Source organism: Emys orbicularis, chromosome 12 (assembly GCF_028017835.1).
Source record: "Emys orbicularis isolate rEmyOrb1 chromosome 12, rEmyOrb1.hap1, whole genome shotgun sequence".
Taxonomy (NCBI): Eukaryota; Metazoa; Chordata; order Testudines; family Emydidae; genus Emys; species Emys orbicularis.
The window spans coordinates 42052797-42075099 of NC_088694.1; the positions used below are offsets into that span (position 1 = coordinate 42052797).

A 22303-nucleotide genomic window follows, 5' to 3' on the forward strand; every position below is an offset into this window, starting at 1 on the left:
GTACGTGTTTAAATTGCTACATGGCCTTGCAGATGTTGTTAGTGCTGAGGAATGTTGTTAGGGCTGCAAAGTTGTTATGGCTGCTCAATGCTGCTGTTCTTGGAGCTCCAGTGTTGGCTGCACGAGCAGAGGATGCAGCTTGCTGATTGAGCAGACCTCGATGTTACTCATAGAGACAGAGCACTGGCTCAGTTTGGGGGTGAAGGTGCTCGGCGAGGTTTATTATCAGCAGTGCACTGTACTCTGCCCTGTCCAAGGGGTCACAGGGATACTAACACATGTCTGCCCATGACAAGGGAGAGGCTCAGTCAGGACACCAGGGTCCTGTCCCATTGGCTGATACAAAGTTGCCCCTCCTATAACTACTCCTTTTAGACCATGATACAAACAAGTCAAGTGTGACACTCCAGGTGTTGTTAGTTACCACCCTTATACCTTGTACCTGCTAGTTCAATCAAAACATCCTACATCCTCATCCCTTATCCTGTCACCCCATTCTTTTCTTACATGGGGTCGGTGTGTGTCCATGTGCCATCTCTTAGGAATGTGTTTCCATAGCTATTTGAGAGCTCTGGATGTTCTTTTACTATCAGGAATGTGCTCACTTGGTTAGCCAATACCTGGTATGTTACTGTTCTGCCAAGACCAGGTCTACTCTGATTCACAGCCTTTGGTTCACACTGCTAGTTGTACATGCTCCAGCAAGGCCAACAGCAGCATTTCCTGACCATGACTTTAAAACAAATGTTTTGTGCTTCACTGCTTTCAACAATAGAAAACTCTTTAAGATAGCAGTGTTATTATCACTCCAACCCTCAGCTCATTCAAATACTGCGGCAAATACTTTCAATCTGATGGTTGTATTTCTGTCATGATGGGCAGATAAATAAAATCCATTGCAATGACTTGCAACTTTCCCAGAACATAATAATGGCCACACTGGGTCGGACCAATGGTCCAGCTAGCCCAGTATCCTGTTTTGTGACAGTGGCCAGATGCTCCAGAGGGAATGAACAGAATAAGCCAATTATTGACTGATCCATCCCCTGTCATTCAGTCCCAGCTTCTGGCAGTCAGAGTCTTAGGGACACCCAGAACATGGGGTTGTTTCCCTGATCATTTTGGCTAAAATCCACTGATGGACCTTTCCTCCATGAACTTATCTTATTCTTTTCTGAACCCAATTATATTTGTGGCCTTCAAAACATCTCCCAGCAATGAGTTCCACAAGTTTACTGTGTGTTATGTGCTATGTTTGTTTTAAACCTGCTGCTTATTAATTTGATTCAGTGACTCCTGGTTCATGTGTTATGTGAAGGGGTAAATAACGCATCCTTATTCACTTTATCCACTTCATTAATTACTTTATAGACTTCTGTCATATTCCCTGTCAGTCATCTCTTCTGTAAGCTGAACAGTTCCAGTCATTTTAATGTCTCCTCATACAGAATTGTTGCCTTTTTCTGTACCTTTTCCATTTCGAATATATCTTTTTTGAGATGAGCTGACCACAACTACATTCAGAATTCAAGATTCAGGCACATCATCTATCTATATAGTGGCATTTTGATATTTTCTGTTTGATTTTCTATCCATTTCCTAATGGGTGCTACCATTCTGTTAGCTTTTTTGACTGAACTGTGAGGTGAGTGGATGTTTTCAGAGAACTATCCACAATGACTCCAAGATCTCTTTCTTGAGCGGTAACAGCTAATCTAGACCCCATCATTTTATAAGCATAGATGAGATTCTGTTTTACAATGTGCATTTCTTTGCATTTATCAACATTGAATTTCATCTGCCATTTTCTTACCCAGTCACCCAGTTTAGTGAGATTCCTTTGAAACTCTTCGCAGTCAGCTTTGGATGTAACTATTTTGAGTAATTTTGAATCATCTGCAAACTTTGCCATCTCACTGTTTACCTTTTTTTTCTAGATTATTTATGAATATGTTGAACTGCATTGGTTCCAGTACATATCCTTGGGGTACCCCATTGTTTACCTTTCTCCACTGCAAAAACTGACAATGTATGCCAACCTTTTATTTCCTATCTTTTAATCAGTTACTGATCCATGAAAGGACCTTCCCTCTCATCCCATGTCTCCTTACTTTGCTTAAGAGCCTTTGATGTGGGACCATTTGAAATGCTTTCTGAATTTCCAAGTACACTATATCAACTGGGTCACCCTTTTCCACATTTGTTGACCCACTCACATAATTCTAATGGCCTATAAGGCATGATTTTCCTTTAAAAAATGTTCTCTTCCCCAACAAATCAAGTTAATCTATATGTCTGAGAATTCTATTCTTTACTCTAGCTTCAACCAATTTTCCTGGTGCTGAAGTTAGGCTTTACAGGTCTGTAGTTCTCAGGTTTGCCTCTGGACCTTTTTTTTTTTTTAAGGAAAAGAACTGCACAGTGTGAAAGCTCCATTGTGTCATCTAAAACTGTCACATTAAAATGAGAGACTTTCCTGAACTCTTGCATCTGACAAAGTGGGTATTCACCCACGAAAGCTTATGCTCCAATACATCTGTTAGTCTTAAAGGTGCCACAGGACTCCGATGCTTTTTCCTGAACTCTTGTCATTTTATGTCTGAGAAGATATATTGACTCAATGAGTTGTTTCTTTCCTCCTTCAATTACTTGTTTAATTGTTGTCAGTTAGATACAACAGTAGATTGATATATAGGTAGATAGACAGATAGATATGTGTCAGGATAAATACATATATATAAACAATTACATTTCTCTTTATTAGTGCTGTGAATAATGAAGACATTATGGACAGTAGTTTCTCCGAGCATTGTCTGAGAACAGTCATCATTATTATGAAGTTATATTTGCTCAACATTGGTCCCTCAAGGACATGATCACTTATTTAAATTTCCCAAAGGAAGTGTAATAATGATGTTTTGGATTTTTCAAAAAGGCCTAAGAGAACTAGTCACCCCAATTCCATTAGTAGACAATGGGATTTGTGCACCTACTTCTCTCAGGCTCACTTAAAATCTCAGCCATAATTATTGCTTCATTAATTGTACATAACAAAGAATCAGGGAATGTTCATTTGATAACCAACTGCTAGTCATGTTTGCTATGAGGAACTTTGACCCTGGGTAAGCTGGGGCTTTTCCTAGTCTATTGCCCAGTGGGATTTGATGTCTACATCACAACATCATTGTCACATCTGACACTGGTTGTTTTCTTTTTTGGTGGTCTCAGAGAAAGTCTAGAACTGAATGGACCAGGGATAATTAATAAAGCTAGTTGGAATTTTTCTGTGGAAAATGCATTTTCCATAAAATTGAATTTTTTTTTGCAGACAACTTCAATTTTGCTGATTTTTTTTCTGTTTTCCATTGTAAAACTCAAAACAAAAAATGCTATTCAGTGCAAATCAAAATGTTTTGATTTGTGGACGTGAACTAAAATGGTTTGTTTTGAATCTGCTCAAAATAAAATTGATTTAACATTAATCTTTATTGAAGCTAGACAAAGTTCAGACTGGAAATTAAGCATGCAATTTTAAGAGTGAGAATAATTAACCCACAATTTAAGAAAGGTTATGTTGGATTTTCCATCACTGGAATTTTAAAATCAAGCTCAGATTTATTTAGTTATTAAATATATGGTCCAGTTCAAAGAGAAATTATGTTTGGGGAAATAATGTCTTGTGTTATACAAGAGGTCAGACTAGATAATAACATTGGTCACATCTGGCCTTGGAAGCCATGAACTGTATTTCCCTATTATTCCACTTGCCTGATGGGAGTTGTAATTCAGGTGTCCATTCTCCCTTATATACCAGGGTCCTTGGCCTGACTACATTTCCCTTTGTGCACTCCAGCAGTCTCGCCAGGGAGCCCAGCCCATAGCAAAGAAGGCAGGCATGAGATATTGCACTAGAATAAATTGTCTAAGGAGATTGTGAAATCTCTGTCAATATAAGGTATGGTCTAGATAATACTTAGCCATGCCTTGAGTGCAGGGGACTGGACTAGAAGTCCTCTCAAGGTCCCTTCCAGTCCTGCCATTCTATGATTCTATGACTGGAGATATAACTCCCATAAGACAATATGAATCAATAGGAAGATGTTATTCATATTGAAGTGACTCAAGACAATACATTTCAGTTCTGGTCAACAAACCAAAATTAAATGTTTCTTTTTAGTAACAATGAAATGTTTTGACATTTCTGAATCAAAAATTGTAGGAACATCTTGACCACCTCCACCCTCCCCACCCTCCAAAATGGCCTTTTTTGAAGTATCAAAGTATCAGAATTTCCCTATGTAGTAGCGAGAGAGCCTGGAGCACTGGGCCTGGAGCAAGATCTAAGGTCTGAACCAGAGGCTGGGAACCAAAGTCAGGCCACATATTGAAGCAGATGCTTATAATTTCACTGTCCAGCACATGAACTTGGCAAAGTTGCTGCTCACATTGCTAAAACATAGGCATTCCTAAGAAGTATTAAGCATTAGATATTTATGTAAATACATTTCAGAAGGCTTGTACAGATGTGCCCCAATCTAATATAAGGTAAGATGGTTTGACAGAACAAGGAAGAGGGATGTTGTGTCCAAGATGTAAGGAACAAGGGAAGGTAACAAACAGATGTCATGAAACATGTAAAGTGGTACGTAAGCTGTGCATCCCAGTTGTTTGACTCAGTCTATAAATGTTGGGGGACCTTGCCTTAACCCTTTGTGTGGCTGAGGGTCCAGCAGAGATTCCCACTGCTGACTGAGCCGCTCCTTGGCACAGAGCACTCATTTTTCAATGTATTTGTGCAAATTGTGCAAATCATTAGGGCTACGTCTTCTGGGCAATACACCTGGCCAAATGCCTTTGTCACCGAACTGTACCTATGGTCTTTCTCTATGAGTCTTCAAGGTCTACTGAATTAACAAGCTGCACTCTCTGCTGGTGCTAATATCACCGGAGCTCCAAGGACAGAGGCACTGAGCTGTTGGGACAGCTGAGCACCAACAACATTCCACCCTGCTGCACTCTAAGAATTAGTGGCTTCTACATGGCCTGGTTGAGACACACTGGCAAGGATTGTGTGTGGAAAGGACATATGGCCACTGTCACTGCTATATAGCAACACATGGCAATCTCTAGGAATGCCTTCTTTTCCTAAAATGGAAATGTAAGTCACCTGCTCAAATCATTAGTTCAAATTAAGTCACCTGCTCAGTCCCAGGCCTGCACTGATCTTAAATTGTTGGTGTCAGGCAGAAAAACCATGCACTTCAGTGTTTAGGGTTTTAACTTAGGACTGAAGATGCCCATGTCCCATCCTTTACTCTGTCACAGACTCTTTGTGTGACCTGGCCCAGTCACTTAGAGCCTGATTTTAAAGACATTAGGTTCCTGAAGAAACAGATAGGCACCTACTGGGATTTTCAGACATGACTAGGAGATTAACTCTCATTAAAATTGATCATAGGTGCATAGGTGCTTTTGAAAACTCCCACTAGTTGCCTGAATACCTCTAAAAATCTGGTTGTAAGTGATATAGGGGCCAAACTCCAACTGATTTCAATGGGATTTAGGCACCCAACCTGCCTAGGTGCTTTTAAAAATCCCACTGTGCTCCTATCTGTTTATTTAGGTACCAAAATACTTTTAAAATTCTGGGCCCTTGTCTCTCGGTGACTCAGTTCCCCATCTATAAAATGGGGATAATATCTCTTCCCTACCAGCCTGGGGGTGGTGAGAGAATAAACACATTAATGGTAGTGAGATGCTGGGATACTATGGTGAAGTGGGCTGTACAAGCATAGGTGGATACCGGTGTCTTATGTGAAGTGAATTTGGTGTATCTTGGTTCATAAGAAGTGTCCACAGGAAAAAAAAATCCATTGTGGTATTAAATTAAGCTAATTTGGTTTTAATGATAGATTTTTCCTATTTGTTTTATTTATGACAAAAAAAAAGAAATTCTAATTAGAAATATCAGTGTATCCATGTCAAGCAGTTACTCCTTCACACTTAGAATAAAATATCACAAATAAGAGAAGCATGGTTTATTTGTGAAGCATTTCAAGGTGCTCAGACTGCATGATAATGAAATAAACCAATAAAAAGAAAAATGAGACAACATATAAAATCAAAAATCAAGTAGGTAAATCACCACAGCAAATGTTCAGATTGTGTTAACTTTGGAATGTGTGAATTTATTTGGGTAAACTTTATACAAAAAAGATTCAATTTTTCAACAATAGAGGGGTTTGTAAGGATAGCTAGATAATCACTGGGGCCCTTTTACAGTATTCTGGCAGTGTACAAGAAAATGAAAGTGGATGTAATTGTAATTTACACTCACTTTTATACACCCAGTTTGGTATAAAGGCCCCTCAGCGTAAACCAGAATCCGGCCTCCAACCTCTTATATTTATTTACACTCTGTGCAGACTGCACTGCCTGCTGATTACTTTCTTTAAAGCATCCCTGAAGTCCTTGTTCCTCAGGCTGTAGATGATGGGGTTCAGGAGTGGGGTGATGATGGTGTAGAACACAGAGACAATCTTATTGAGCTCTGAGGGCAGGCTGGAGGTAGGGCGGACATACATGGAGATCATGGTGCCATAGTAGATGGCCACCACGGCCAGGTGTGAGCCACAGGTGGAGAAGGTCTTCCTCTTCCCAGAGGAGGAGGGGATCTTCAGGATGGTGAGAATGATGAAGAGGTAAGACACTAGGGTCAGCAGCAGGCAGCTGACGAGGACCAGGAGGGAGAGAATGAATATGACAACCTCAGTAGTGGAGGTGTCTGAACAGGAGAGCTTGAGCAATGGAGGGATATCACAGAAGAAGTGTTTAATCTGATTGGCGCCACAGAAAGGGAGCCTGGAGATTAGCAAGCAGGGTAAGAGCCCGGTGAAGATGCCAGTCACCCAGGAGACCATGGCCAGGCGGGTACAAGACGCATCACTCATGGCCACCGTGTAGTGTAATGGGTAACATATGGCGAGGTACCTGTCATAAGCCATCACCGCCAGGAGGAAGCACTCAGTGGCCCCCAGGAAGACAAAGCAATAGAGCTGTGCCATGCATCCAGCAAATGTGATGGCCTTCCTCTCTACCAGTAGGTTGGCCAGCATCTTGGGCATGATGGTGCTGGTGTAGCAGATCTCCAGAAAGGAGAGGTTCTGGAGGAAGGAGTACATGGGTGAGTGGAGCCGGGGTTCCAGCCTCACTACCAAGATGATGACAATGTTCCCTGTGATGGTTAGGATGTAGATGACCAAGAACACAATGAAAAGTAGGGTCTGCCAGCCAGGAAGGCTATGGAACCCCAGCAGCCGGAACTCCACCACTGTGGTGCTGTTGGTCATCTCCTTGGGAGAGCTAGAATTTGCCTGCAGATGGTAGAATCACCATCATTATCAGTCTTATAACCAGCATCACCACCAACATAATAATAAATAACAATTACCGCTGGAGCCTAAGTCAAAGGAGCCTAAGGGAAAACTATCAGCATCACCACAGTGCTTCTACTTTCTTTCTTTCTTAGAACTCTCCATCCATCTAACTTCTCATTTTTTTGCAAGGTAGCAATTAAATCCAATTATTTAATGTATTTCTTTTGGTACATATATATTTCAGGTATCATAGAAAAGTTCATATTTAGACAATGAAATCCAAACATACCCATACACAAACATTCACACAAATGCTCTCACACAAAGTCTCTCACATACAAACACAGTTACTCAAACCTTCACACACACAAATACTCCGTGACACATGCATTAACAAACACACTTGCTCATTCATACACACAAGTAAATGCCTAAGAAACAACACAACACATATAAATACATCTCACAGCAATATATACAAAATCACACAAAATCTCACTCATACATGCACACTCTCTCACACACACATAAAGGAAAGAAAACATTCTCACAGTGACATTCACACATATAAACATGCACGCACACACATACACCCTCACAATTCCAAATTGGCACAAACATACACTCACAGTCACAAATGCTCTGCAAATCTCATTCTAGCATCTGAGAGTTATGATGGAATTTCTCTGCTCAGGCATTGTCTGAAGTAACAAAGGTTTGTAATTGTACAGCTGATGTATAAAACAATAGATTTCCTCTCCTCTCATAGTTGTGTTGGCATTGAATATCTATCTATCTCATCAGAATATTAGTAAGTATAGTCAGCATATACAATTCTGAATATGGACATATCTGTTCAATAAGAAGGTTTATTTTTGCATAACCTTTTCCATAACCATAACCATATTTTAAAATGCTCATGGTTGAAAACTGCTCAGACCCAAGTATAGAACAGATTGTCCTGGTAACTTACTTGATTCCCTTTGAGCAACAAATGAGGACATAATCCAAAAATCAGCAGTTCCTCCAAAATTAATCAGATTTAGAATTGTGGTTGGACTCCAAACCACCTATTCCCATGTTCTAAATAACATAGCAAAGAGAGTAGCTAGCATCCACCCACTGTTGATCAGAGTTCAGCTTTCTGGAGGCTGACACAGCGAAATAATAACACTTAATTAGACTGTACCTTCATTTCAACCCTCGCTTGGCATCTCTGGGACCCAGTCTCTGTAACCCCACTGGAATTCCTGAACCAGAGATACACAAAGCAAGACCTCAGCTGTTCTTTTTTAATGACTGAGGTGTAATCTAAAGCATGTAACATATCAGAGAAAGGGTGGAAATTCATATGGGGACAGATACAAATGCCCAAGTACATTGACTTTGGCTGTTTTTGGATCAGGCTCAATTCAAGAACTTTTAGGGTCAGATTTTACATTGATGAAGGCCAATTAGATCAATAGATAGATAGATGGGTGTATATGGAGATTAGCCATTTACTCTCCTGTAGTCTGAACTCTGGGGTAGTGTAGACATAGACTTAATGTTTCATTAGTGTAACCCTTCTGCCCATCTAAGTTGGCAGCAACAAGGGCCGGGTTCTGTATCTAGGGGTTACGTTTCAATAACGCAATGCAAAACCGGCTCGAGCCCCAACCCAGTGACCTGGGACAATTACATACCACCCCCTGGGTGCCTCTAAGAGGCAATACTTCCCCTCTCGCAAGCATGGAGTCTGAGTGTAGCAGAAAATGTTTAATAACATGAGGTAAACGACATCAGCATTAAATTGGAAAAACACCACTAACAGGATTCATAACACAAACCATGAGCAAAAAAAACCCACCCCAGCAAATTGGGCTGTGTCCTTTCCCTTTGGTTCTTGAATCCAGCAACCCAAAAATCACCCAGAGTCCCCAAAGTCCAACACCGCCAAATTCTCTTGGGTCCAGCAACCACCCAAAGTCCCAAAAGTCCAACAACCCCCAAAGTCTCTGCCCCTGGTCAGTGCAGCCCCAGAGTAAAAGGGGGCACGCAGGGTGTTAAGGGGCACCTTACATGATCCGAGGCCGGCCGTCTCTCCGTGGGGTTCCGCCGCAGCCTTCACCACGAGCCAGTCCACTTCCTGCCGTCCCACAAACCGCTCTGCGACCTGTGAGCCACTCCAGCCGTCCCCACAAACAGCTCCGCTCCCCGTTCCTTGGGCTGCTCCAACCATCCCCGCAAGGCTCCGCGCCGCTCGCTGCTCCTCCAGTCGCCCCCACAAATTGCTCCGCCAGCTGCTTAGCAATATAGATTCAGGCTCCCCCACTAGTTAACACAGCACTTAATAACTTTAACTCTTTTGTGATTTCAGCTCTTAGTGATTTCAGCTCAGAGTAGGGGAGACCCAGTGCTGGTGCACAATTGGCCCGAAGTGAATTCAGCTCAGCAGCCTGTAACTAGACTCCTAATGGAATCAAAGTTAGCTCTGATATTCAACAGTGGAGAGAGAAGGTGGTGCAATTGGTGTTTCAAGCCCTCGGAAGGGGGCCCATACCATCATGCACAAATACCTGTCCACATCCTCTCTCAATTCACTGGGTTTTGTAACCCATGCCCCTTGTCAAGCAAGTGCTACTTAGGTAATGGTGAAGGACTCACTCAGTCCTTCTGTCATACAACAGTTCCACTGGCCTTGATTCACAGAATCAGGGTAACAAAGCTTTATTCTTCCTGCCCCAATAACAGAGAAACTGGGGATCCCACACCAGCCAAAGTAACCACTTTCAGTTGCTGTTGTTTCATGCCACACGGGTGGGTGTGCCTATGCAAACAAGATCAGCCCCTGGAGTTCTTTTCCACACTCGCCATAATTCAAAATCAGCCCCACCAGATGTCAGGGTAGAGCTCATACTGACTCTGCTTACATCCTCCCCTCAGCCGAGATTTTGTCATCCCGACAAATCACACTCCCTATTATACCAACTCACTGGTTCCCTCCAAAGGGCCTCAGATAGCCCACTTTAGCTTCCACAAGCCTGTGTGCTAAGCATATTGGTTCCTCACTAGTCACCCCAGGTGCATCATAAGTCAACCGTTTTACTGGTCTTATTACCCTGTCTTGTCTATTGAGAATCTCTGTTGCCGTGGTAGGGGGGACAGCCTCTTGAACGACAGATGGAGAGGTTTCCTTTGAGGGCCCCTCGGCTACTGGCATAGGCCCCTGCATTTCTAGTTCTAACAGTGGAGGGTCCAAGGTGCCCAGGACATCCTTCACCTGTATGTCTCCACTGTTCAATAACCCGTGTGTGTCATCACATGGGGGTCCCACCAGTGGCTCAGGGGTGTCAGGAATGGGCCTAAATACTTCTGCCATGGGGTTTAGGGTGGAAGAGGAGGAGCTCTCTTTTGATTCAGCTGATCGAGACTGAAATCTTGTCTCCATCCCAGGATACACCATGGTTGTGTTTTCCTTCTCAGACTCACTCTCGGATGTGCTGCATAGGGGTAGGTTAGCTTCAGGGGACTGGCTGTCCACGTTGGAGGGCAGCTTTGGTCCAGCACCTTCGTTCTGCCCGGTTGCCCTGTTGTGGCCCATCTCATAAGGGGTGCCTACCAATTCCCCCACAGGGAGCAAAAGGTTTCTATGCACTGTCTTTGTCTGCCCTGGACACTCTTCAGGTTTGATCTTGTAGACCGGCAGGTCTCCTAGCTTTTCCATCACCAAGTAAGGTATTGCCTTCCATCTGTCAGCTATCTTGTGTTTGCCAGCAATACCCACATTTCGCAGCAGGACTCTGTCCCCCGGCTGGAGCTCTTGCAGACATACCGTAGCATCATATCGCTGCTTCTTGCAGTCTGCGTTCTTCCGAGCCACAGATGTAGCTAAGTGATAAGCATCCCACAGCTTTTCTCTTAGTCGGGATACATATTGCTGATGAGTTTCATAGCTGTCTCCATCCTCTGATACACCAAAGCACAGGTCTATGGGTAATCTTGGTTCTCGCCCAAACATTAAGAGATATGGGGTGACTCCTGTAGCATCATTCTTTGTGGCATTGTAGGCGTGCACCAGAAATGCGACATGTTGGCTCCAGGTTGCCTTCTGCTCTGGCTGCAAAGTCCCCAACATATCTAATAGGGTTCGGTTGAACCTCTCTGGCTGAGGATCACCTTGCGGGTGATAAGGCGTTGTCCTAGACTTTTTAATTCCCGCTATCCTCAGCACTTCCTTCAGAAGGTGACTCTCAAAGTCCCGCCCCTGATCTGAGTGTATCCGGGCTGGAAATCCATAAACTGAGAAATATTTCTCCCACAGTACTCGAGCAACAGTGGTGGCCCTCTGATCACATGTGGGATATGCCTGCGCATATCGCGTATAATGGTCAGTCACTACTAGAATGTTCCCAATATTCCTCTTGTCTACTTCTAAAGACAAGAAATCAATGCGTACGAGCTCCAGAGGTTTGTTGCCGGTGATGTTCTTCAGATATGCAGCCCTCGTGGGCAGAGTTTTCCTTTGAACACATCGAGCGCAGGTCTCACATTTCCTGCGAACATCTTCAGCCATCCGAGGCCAATAGAACCTACTACGAACAAGTTCCAGGGTCCTCTCCATCCCTAAATGTGCAAAGTCATCATACAGGGCCCTCATGGCCAGGGCTCTGTACTCTTTTGGCAGCACTAGCTGTGCTCGTTGCTGCTGTCACTCGGTGTAGCACTCCCTGAATCAGTTTTAGTTTGGTCCATTCTCTCAATAGTAGTTTACCCTCCGGGTTAGGTGGGACAACCACAGCTGGGCTTTGCCCCTCCCCTTTGGCAAGTAGTGTATCACGAATGTCAATATCTTGCAGCTGGGCTTCCTGCCAGTCAGCCGCATTGAGCATGGGCAAAGGAGATTGGTCCAATGCAATATAGTTCACTGAAGCAGAAGGCACGCATTCAGGGGGCAGGCCCAAAGCTTCTGCAGCACATCCATGAAGACTCTCATGGGCCTCTGGCTCTCGGCAACTCACACTGCAAATAGCCCTTACTCCGTCTGTAGGTATCACAGCAACTCCTGGTGCCTGTGGATGCCTGGACAATGCATCTGCATCTACATTGCTTCTCCCTGATCGGTATTGAATGCTGAAGTCATAGCTAGCCAAAGTGGCCACCCATCTTTGCCCTGTAGCATCCAGCTTAGCACTTGTTAACACATAGGTCAGTGGGTTGTTGTCTGTCCACACCTGGAACTGAGCACCATACAAGTAGTCTCGAAATTTCTCAGTGATGGCCCATTTCAAGGCCAAGAACTCCAGCTTGTGGGTGGGATAGCGAGTTTCACTATCAGACAGTCCTCGGCTGGCAAAGGCTACAGGTTTACGTTTTCCTTCCACTTCCTGGTACAGTACTGCTCCCAGACCCTCCAAACTGGCATCAGTATGCAGGATAAATGGCTTGCTTGGGTCAGCAAAGACTAGGACCGGAGCATGAGTTAGGCAAGTAATGATTTCTCGAAAAGCCCTTTCACATCTCTCATCCCACCTTGGCCCAAATGGTTCGAAGGGGCCATAGTGTCTCTGCACAGGAGGCTTTGGGGACCTCCCCTTATTCTTGGTCTTAGATTTGTTCTTGCTGGACTGGTATCCCCTGGTAAGATCATTCAGAGGTTTTACAATCGTAGCATAGTTTTTCACAAATCTGCGGTAGTAGCCACTAAACCCAAGAAAGGTCTTGAGTTCTCTGTAGTTACTTGGACATGGCCATGTAGTGAGTGCTTCTATTTTATCGGGATCAGTACTCACACCCCCTTGGGACACGATGTGACCCACATACTTCACTGAGGTCCTGCAGAACTGGCATTTGTCAATTGAAAGCTTCAAACCATAATCCTCTAACCTATCAAGCACTTTAAGAAGTCTTTCTTCATGCTCCTCCAAGGTTCTTCCAAACACAATCAGGTCATCCAAATAAACTAACAGTTGCAGTAAATTCATATCTCACACAACTTTCTCCATAAGACGTTGAAATGTGACAGGTGCTCCAGAAATCCCTTGGGGCATGCGTTCAAACTGATAAAACCCTAATGGGCAGATGAAGGCTGTCTTCTCCTTATCTTCTTCACCCAGAGGGATCTGGTAGTATCCACTCTGAAGATCCAACACAGAGAACCACTGGCTTCTCAGCAAACAGTCTAAGGCATCTTGGACTCGGGGCATTGTGTACTGGTCAACCACAGTACGGCGGTTTAGGGTGCGGTAGTCAATACACATCCAGATTTTCCCATTCTTTTTACGGACCACCACAATGGGTGAGGCATATGGGCTGCGGGACTCTGTAATGATGCCATTCGCAGCCAGCTCCTGAAGGTGTTGTCGCACATCTTCCATCTCGGAGAGGGCAATCCTCCTAGATCTCTCCCTGAAAGGTCGAGAGTCATGTAGTCTGATGTTGTGCTCTACTCCTTTTGCACATCCCACATCCCACTCATGCAATGAGAACACCTTGGATCTTTCACAAAGTTTCCTCCTCAGGCGATCTTTCCACTCCTCGGACAACGGTGAATCTCCAAAGTCAAACTTCACTGGGTCTATTGTCGGAACTTGAGTCTCACACTGGGGTTTTACAATTGATTCAGGCTCGAAGAGGTCTGCTATCTTTTGTCCTTGCTTCACAACAACATCTCGACTTGTTTTATTAGCAATCAGTATAGTCACATTTTCCTGGGCTTCAGCAGGTAGGGTTATGACTCCACTGGGGACCAGCACTCCTTCCGGGAGCTCTCCTTCAACTGGCTGCTCTACCATTGCTAATGCCTCTTTACTGCCTTTCAGCTGGGTACTCATGACAAGCACTTCTTGCTCCATCCTTGCAGGCACTACTAAGGGGGTTGTGCCCATGTACTTCAGTACTCCAATCGGTAGCTCAGATGTCTCCTTTTTAGCACCCTCAATCTTCCTATAGACTTCAGCACAAAGCGTATGGATCATCAGGGTATTCAGGTACTGGTCCCCAGCCCGTCGTCTGCAGTAATCCGTGAGCACCTTGCGGAGACTGGAGTTGGTCCCTATCAGCACGGACACATCAGAGGTCCCTTTAGGGTCAGGGAGTATTAATGCAGCTGTGTCCACCTCTTCTCTTGCCCCAGCAACCTCCTCTGGGAATTCCAGGTGCACTATGACATACCCTTGGTAAGGGTATTCATCCATGCTGAGGCCACACAGACCAATGCCAGTCAGTGGCTGTATAGGCAGGTGCCTAAGCATCTGTTGGTAGAATGACTGAAATATAATAGTCACTTGAGATCCAGAGTCAAGCACGGCTTTACACTCCACCCCTTCAATCCTCACCATGACCTCTGCTTGAGGCCCTATCAGTCCTGCGGGGATCTTAGCTGGACGGTCTTTTCTGGGGGAATCTTCAAATCTTGCAGGCCTGGGTGGTCCCCGTCCCCGGACTCTCTGGCAGCTACCGGATCTCTCCCAACTGATCCTCAGCTTTCCATACACTAAGGAGGGGTTTTCTTCATTATGGCACTTGGCAGCACTGTATCCATCCTGACCACATCGGTAGCAGAAGAATTGTCCTTTCCCCCTTCGCCCAGGTGGGATGGTGGCTCTAAATGCTGACTTCTCCATCGCCACAGTCAGAGGCTCCTTATTCCTGGAAGTCTTAGCTCGGTCAATGATGCTTTGCAGTTCAGCTATCTGTTCTGCCAGGACCTGCATTTGTTGGGCAAGTTCCTCTATGGTGCTCACCATCAGTACACTGGTCGTTTGCAGTGGTATTGTGCCGGCTGGCTCCAATGTTTGCGCTTCCCAAAACTTGCTGGCAGCCTGCCTTTTTTCCTCTTCTCTGACCTCCTTTATCAGCTGGGAATAACTTGGGGGATGTTCCCGTCGTTCTCTTAGCCGGAGATGGAGTAGAATCGGGTTCTGATACTGAGCTCCTCTTACAATTTGAGCCAGTCTGGTCCGATCCATCTGTTCAGCAGTCACTGCTCCCCTCATGACAGCTCTCTGAAGCAGTCTCTACAGCCTCTGTATATAGGCTGAAATCTTCTCGCCATTTTGCTGTCGGGAATTAAGGAACTTACAGTAACTGTCTTCAGGGCCCTCTACTCTCCCAAAGGTATGATCAAGGGCCTCTAGGCAGTCCTTCACATTGACCCCAGGGTCAATGAGCTTCAGGGTGTGAATCACATCTAATGCTGGGCCACTAAGGCTCTCTATTAGACATCTTTGCTTTTCTGCATCAGGTACGGCCCACTCCTGCAGCATTTCAGTGGTATGCTCCAACCAGGGTTTGAACTCCTCTGCCCCAGCAAATAATCTTAACTCACGACAAGAGTTTGACATAGCATGGGACAGCACAACCTTTTCCAATATTTGCCCCAGTGCTTTTGCCCAATCATTGGCTGAGGCCGTGGCCCCTGAGCTAGAGACTGCAGGGCCAGGGCCCAACAAACCTGACATATTAGCCATTATACAAACAGTAATTTCCTCAAAATATAAACACAATTGTTTGCCAATGGAGTGGAACACTCAACAGGTGCTTGTGAGGGGTACTGACCCAGGGAATCCCGGACGAGCCCCCAAAAATGTAACCCTTCTGCCCATCTAAGTTGGCAGCAACAAGGGCCGGGTTCTGTATCTAGGGGTTCCATTTCAATAACGCAATGCAAAACCGGCTCGAGCCCCCACCCAGTGACCTGGGACAATTACATACCACCCCCTGGGTGCCTCTAAGAGGCAATACTTCCCCTCTCGCAAGCACGGAGTCTGAGTGTAGCAGAAAATGTTTAATAACATGAGGTAAACGACATCAGCATTAAATTGGAAAAACACCACAAACAGGATTCATAACACAAACCATGAGCAAAAAAACCCACCCCAGCAAATTGGGCTGTGTCCTTTCCCTTTGGTTCTTGAATCCAGCAACCCAAAAATCACCCAGAGTCCCCAAAGTCCAACAACCCCCAAAGTCTCTGCCCCTGGTCAGTGCAGCCCCAGAGTAAAAGGGGGGCATGCAGGGTGTTAAGGGGCACCTTACGTGATCTGAGGCCGGCCGTCTCTCCGTGGGGTTCCGCCGCAGCCTTCACCACGAGCAAGTCCATTTCCTGCCGTCCCACGAACCGCTCCGCTCTACAAGCTGCTCCGCTCTGTGACCTGTAAGCCGCTCCAGCCGTCCCTTCAAACAGCTCCGCTCACCATTCCTTGGGCAGCTCCAACCGTCCCCGCAAGGCTCTGCACCACTCCCTGCTCCTCCAGTCATCCCCACAAATTGCTCCACCAGCTGCTTAGCAATATAGCTTCAGGCTCCCCCACTAGTTAACACAGCACTTAATATCTTTAACTCTTTTGTGATTTCAGCTCAGAGTAGGGGAGCCCCAATGCTGATGCACCATTGGCCCAAAGTGAATTCAGCTCAGCAGCCTGTAACTAGACTCCTAATGGAATCAAAGTTAGCTCTGATATTCAACAGTGGAGAGAGGAGGTGGTGCAATTGGTGTTTCAAGCCCTTCGGAAGAGGGCCCATACCATCATGCACAAATACCTGTCCACATCCTCTCTCAATTCACTGGGTTTTGTAACCCATGCCCCTTGTCAAGCAAGTGCTACTTAGGTAATGGTGAAGGACTCACTCAGTCCTTCTGTCATACAACAGTTCCACTGGCCTTGATTCACAGAATCAGGGTAACAAAACTTTATTCTTCCTGCCCCAATAACAGAGAAACTGGGGATCCCACACCAGCCAAAGTAACCACTTTCAGTTGCTGTTGTTTCATGCCACGCGGGTGGGTGTGCCTATGCAAACAAGATCAGCCCCTGGAGTTCTTTTCCACACTCATCATAATTCACCACCAGATGTCAGGGTAGAGCTCATCCTGACTCTGCTTACATTAGCAATAAGTGATGCAGCAGACAGGCAGAGCTGTAGGAAAGAGATCTTTATGAAGTGAGCCGAGTGGCCCCTATTTTAAACTGAGACTCTGGGTTATGTTTGGAAGCAGCCTGGCACTGGGTTTCATTTCTAAGCCTCTGAATCCACATTGAACTGAATCCCTTCTGAAACCTGACCAACTTTCTCCATTTTCAGTCATTGTACCTCACGTAACTCAGGAAGCCTCTACTAATGATTCCTCAATGTCTGGTTTTCCTGTGAGAAGTGACTTTCCGCAAGTGACACTCTGGAGTTCTAAGCTTAGAACTCTGCAGGGTCACTTGCAGAAAGTCACTTCTCTTAGCTACTTCAGCGAAAACGTGCTTAGAAAAAAAATAAAAAGAGTCTGTTGATTCTCACACAAACTCCCTCCCCCTCCTCATATACCATCCCTAAAATCTCATTTGGGGATTTCATAGACTTTATGACCAAGTGGACAGAGATGAACAGGCTCCTGCAAATCTGGCATTGAATTTAGTGCTTGTCTATACACCACTGAATATGACTTGACTACATTTCTTATGGGAAATCACAGGAAAGTCCCAAACAATAACACACACACACACACACACACACACACACACACACACACACACACACACACACCTGGTGCTTTAAAAGGGCTGATTAAAAAATGCTGATAAAAAAATTGGAGAAAAAGTTATTGGGATGAAGAATAGAGACAGGAAAATGTGAATTAAAACTAGGAGTTGTTAAAAAAAGGTTTACTTGGTTGCCAAAAAAGCCATCATTTCCCATTTTTGAAAGAAAAAACATTGTTCAAAAGCCCATCTTGGTTAAGAGGAGAAGTCAAAGTAGCTGTTAAAACAGAAACAAAAATATAAGCATATCAAATGAAAACAGGGCAGTAGATAACGATGAATACACATTAGAAGCTATGAAAATTGATAAGGGAAGCTAAAGACACGAGGGCAAAATCCAGCAATGGCTGGGCAAAGGTAATAAGAAAGACATTTTCAAGAATATCTGGAAAAAAGGAATCATAACAATGGTATAGGCCTGTCACTAGATTGAGACAATAATATTGTTGATGACATAGAAAAATCAAAAGAATTCAAAAAATATTTATGTTGTCTCTTTGTGCCCAAAAGTACCCCAAAAAAGTTGCCTCAAGAGATCCCTGGACCACTGCCGTTAATTTAAAATAAATCTTGGGATACTGGGGAAATTCAAGAAGGCTAGGCAAGTGCTAATGTGCTAATTGCCACAAAAGGCAAGCAGAGTGACCTAGGCAATTATCGTCCAATTAGCCTAACTTCAGTCTTGTAGGAAACAATGGAAATATGGATTCAATCAATAAATAATTAAAGAATGGGAGTCTAGTCAATGGCAATCAACATCATTTTATGGATAATAGGTCTTGTCAAACAAACCTAGATGTACCTGTGTAGATAGAACATATTTAGACTTTTGTAAGGAGTTTAACTTAGGACCACACCATAGGTGACACGTGGGGGGGGGGGGGTAGGCATGCAGGGACACATGCCCCTCCCCCAGATTTCTGCCAAAGTGGGAGTCAAGCTTAGCATGGCTGAAGGGACTTGCCTGGGAAAGGAACCAGCAGTGATCGCTCCCACTCAGCCCAATTAGGTGATGCCCAGAAACAAGACTGGGCTGGCAGCACAGCTCTTTGCCACAGGGAGTGCAGAGAAGCCTGCGGAATTCTTTCCATTCCTCACAGATCAGCAGCCACAGTTACCTGCCTGGGACTTGGAGAGTCACCTGGAATAATGCAGGGGGGAGGCAGTGGGGCCCAGGGGAGCTCAGGGGTGGGAAGCCCAGGGAGGCAGTGGGGTCCAGGGACAATGGGGGGGATCCTGGGGGAGGAAACAGGGGCTAGGAGCAACTGGGGGGTGGTGGTAGGGGAGCCTGGGGAGGCAGTGTAAGGATCAGGAGAAATGGGGGTTGGGGAGTCCGGGGAGGCAGTGGGGGGTCAGGTGTGATTGGGGATTGTTGGGGGGCCAGGGGAGGCAATGGGTGATGGTGGGATTGAGGGACTGGTGGAGGCAGTGGGGGCCAGGAGCAATGGGGGGAGCCTGGGGAAGCAGTGTGGGAGCCAGAGGCACTGGGGGTGAATGGGAAGTCTGGGGAGGCAGTGGTGGTGAGGGGGGATTGGTGAGGGGCCAGGGGAAGTAGTGGGGAGCCCAGGGAAGCAGTTTGGGGGGAAGGGTTAATTGGGGGAGTCCAGGGAGGCAGTGGGGGCCAGGCATGATGGGTAGAGGTCAGGAGCAATGGGGGGGAGGAGCCTGGGGAAGCATTGGGGAGCCAGGGACACTGGGGGGTGAGTGGGGAGTCTGGGGAGGCAGTGGGGGCCAGGAGCAATTGAGGGGCTGAGGGAGACAGTGGGGGTCAGGGAGGATTGGGGTCAGGGGAAGCAGTGGGGGGGCAGGGGCAATGGGGAGGGGTGAGAGTCCCAGGGAGGCATCAGGGGCAATGGGTGGGGGCCAGGGCACCAAAATACAAGTTTGCCTAGGACACCATTTTCCCTAAGGCAGCCCTGGCATGGCCGGGGACTCTCCATCTCTTGAAGCCTTCATATCCACGCTGGATGTCTTTCTGTGAGATGCTTTAGCCAAACACTAATTATCGGGAGCAGCTTGACATGACTCTATGGCCTGTGTTACACAGGAAGTCCGATTTCATGATGCAATGGACCTTTCTCTGGTTCCTACATCAAAGCCAATAGCTTTGTGGTGGAACACAGCACATCACTTGGAAAGGCATCCAAGTCTCACTCACTCTGGGCTTCTCAAAGAAGCCTAAGGGAGCTCGACACCCAGTCATAATGAAATGGGGTTTGCACATCCAAACTCAATTTCATAGTTTCCTTTGAAAACCTCAGCCCTAATTATTGCTAGCACTTAACAATGATGCACTGTCAAGATCTATGGAAAGCCGGGGCATGCTGATACCTGTAGTTAACTTCTGTGAATGAAGTCAGGCCTCTAATCCTGTTCTGAAACCAGTGCGAACAGTACTTCTGAAAGCCAAGCCTCTTATTTAGGTATCTAAATATAGATTTAGGGCTCATCTCCACAAAGGGGCTTTGGTGTTGCAGTGCTCAGTGCTGCACCGCCTAACTTTTAGGTGTCTAGGAAATTGCTGGAACAACACTGGACTCCACAAAGCCGAGTTAGGCACCTAGGATCCTGTATAATGAATGAGGAGAGATAGGTGCCTATGAATGAGATTCTCAAAAGGCAACACACTAAATGGCTCCGCATCTAAGCTAGCCAATGGCAGATGCAGACAGCAGGGTTATGTCCTAGGCCCCAGTCTTCTCACAGAAACAGGTTCCTAAGTCCAGACACCAGGGAGGTGCTTAGCTCGGCTTGCCAGGGACTCAGATGACTGATTCTTGTGAGAATGAGTTAGGTACCTGCCTCGCCCCACACAAAATGGCTGATGCTCACCTTATAGCTTTTAGCCCAACATCTAGCATACACTCACCTGGGATGTGGGAGACTCAAGTTAAATGTCCCTGTGATGGGTGTCTCCCCCCACCCAGGGTGCCACCTGGAACGGGGGTGCAGCTGAGCCCTCTGTCTCACCAATCTGGGTTCCCCCTTGCACTGTGACATTGTGACAAGCTGTAAATTCCTCCAAGCTTGCACTCACCTCAACCTCCACAGGCAGGGGCCACACTCAGATGTGTTCATGAACGCTCTGCCAGCCACTGCATGAACTCACAATAGAGAAGCTCCATCCAAAATACCCCCAGCTCCCCAGCCTAGGACCCCAGAGCTGTACCATCCTGCCCTGGTCAAAAGCCTGATCATTATGAATGAATTACAGTTACCCAGTTTGCCCCTCCCTCTATGTGGAGAGCAATATGCACAAAACCTTTGTTAACTGAGCTGAGATTTTTCCCAAACACTTTACTCAAGCCACACTGATTTAGGTTAAAAAATATAAAACAGATTTATTGACTACAGAAAGATAGATTTAAGTGATTATAAGTAATAGCAAACAGATCAAAGATGATTACCTACGAAATAAACAGAATCACAGTCTGTCTTATACACGACATAGGATTTGAATCAAGCAGTGTCTCACCCTGTTAGATAGTACAACAGCCCATCAAGCTTCCATACACAGACTAGAAATCCCTTTAGCCTGGGACCAGCACTTCCCCCAGTTCAGTCTTCATTCCTCAGGTGTTTCCAAGTGTTCTCTTGTGTGGGGAGTGGGCCACTGTGGTGATGTCACTTCCCCCCTTTATAGTTTATTCCATATGGAAGGAACCCCTTTGTTTCAAGCCAATTTCCCAGCCCAGTTTATGGAAAAATACAGGTACCAAAATGGATTTCAGTATCATATGATCTGGTCACAAGCCCTTGCCTGCTGCCAAGGAGTCATGGCAGCCATTGTCCAAAGGCTGACTGAAGCATCCACAGGTGAGGATAAGCTCTTCCATGGTCCATTGTCTTTGTTGCTAGTCCATTAGCATGGTTGTATCTGAAAGGCTAGTGGTGGGTGTTTCCATCTTCACAACATCTTTCAGGAACACACATATAGCAAAACTTCATAACTTCACATACAATGACAGCACATACAATCCAACAGGATATTACTGTTCAATAGATCAAGACTTTTAGAATGATACCTCACAAGGCATCTTTTGTACAAAACATATTATAATTATATGACAATGGTGAATGTGGGGGTGCCGGGGTGTTGCTTTGGGGCACAGAGAGTCACAGTCCCCCTATACCAAAGGGAGAAAGGATTTATACAGGGGTGTCCCAGTGGCCAAACCATTGACCTGTGTAATATTCTGATGTAGCCCTCCCTCAGTCTCTACTGTTGAAGCTGCTCCACTGTCACTGAAGCAGGAAAACTAGACTAGACTCCAGGTCTCCCACCTCAGAGATGGAGGCCCAAACCACCAAGCTATCAAATCATCCTCATTGACAGTTTCTTTCTGGCCCAATGACTCTTCAATTATTTAGTTCACAGTGGAACAACTTCAATAGGAGAGCTGTCCATTGGAATAT

At 45.5% G+C, this 22303-nt stretch overlaps 1 protein-coding gene across 1 annotated transcript; it reads right to left on the reverse strand.

The window, feature by feature from the left end:
• Positions 1-6410: 6410 nt before the first annotated feature.
• On the reverse strand, positions 6411-7349 carry LOC135886219 (olfactory receptor 11L1-like). The gene has a single exon (XM_065414055.1). The coding sequence runs from the start codon at positions 7347-7349 to the stop codon at positions 6411-6413; it is 939 nt and encodes a 312-aa protein (XP_065270127.1).
• Between the last annotated feature and the right edge of the window lie 14954 nt (positions 7350-22303).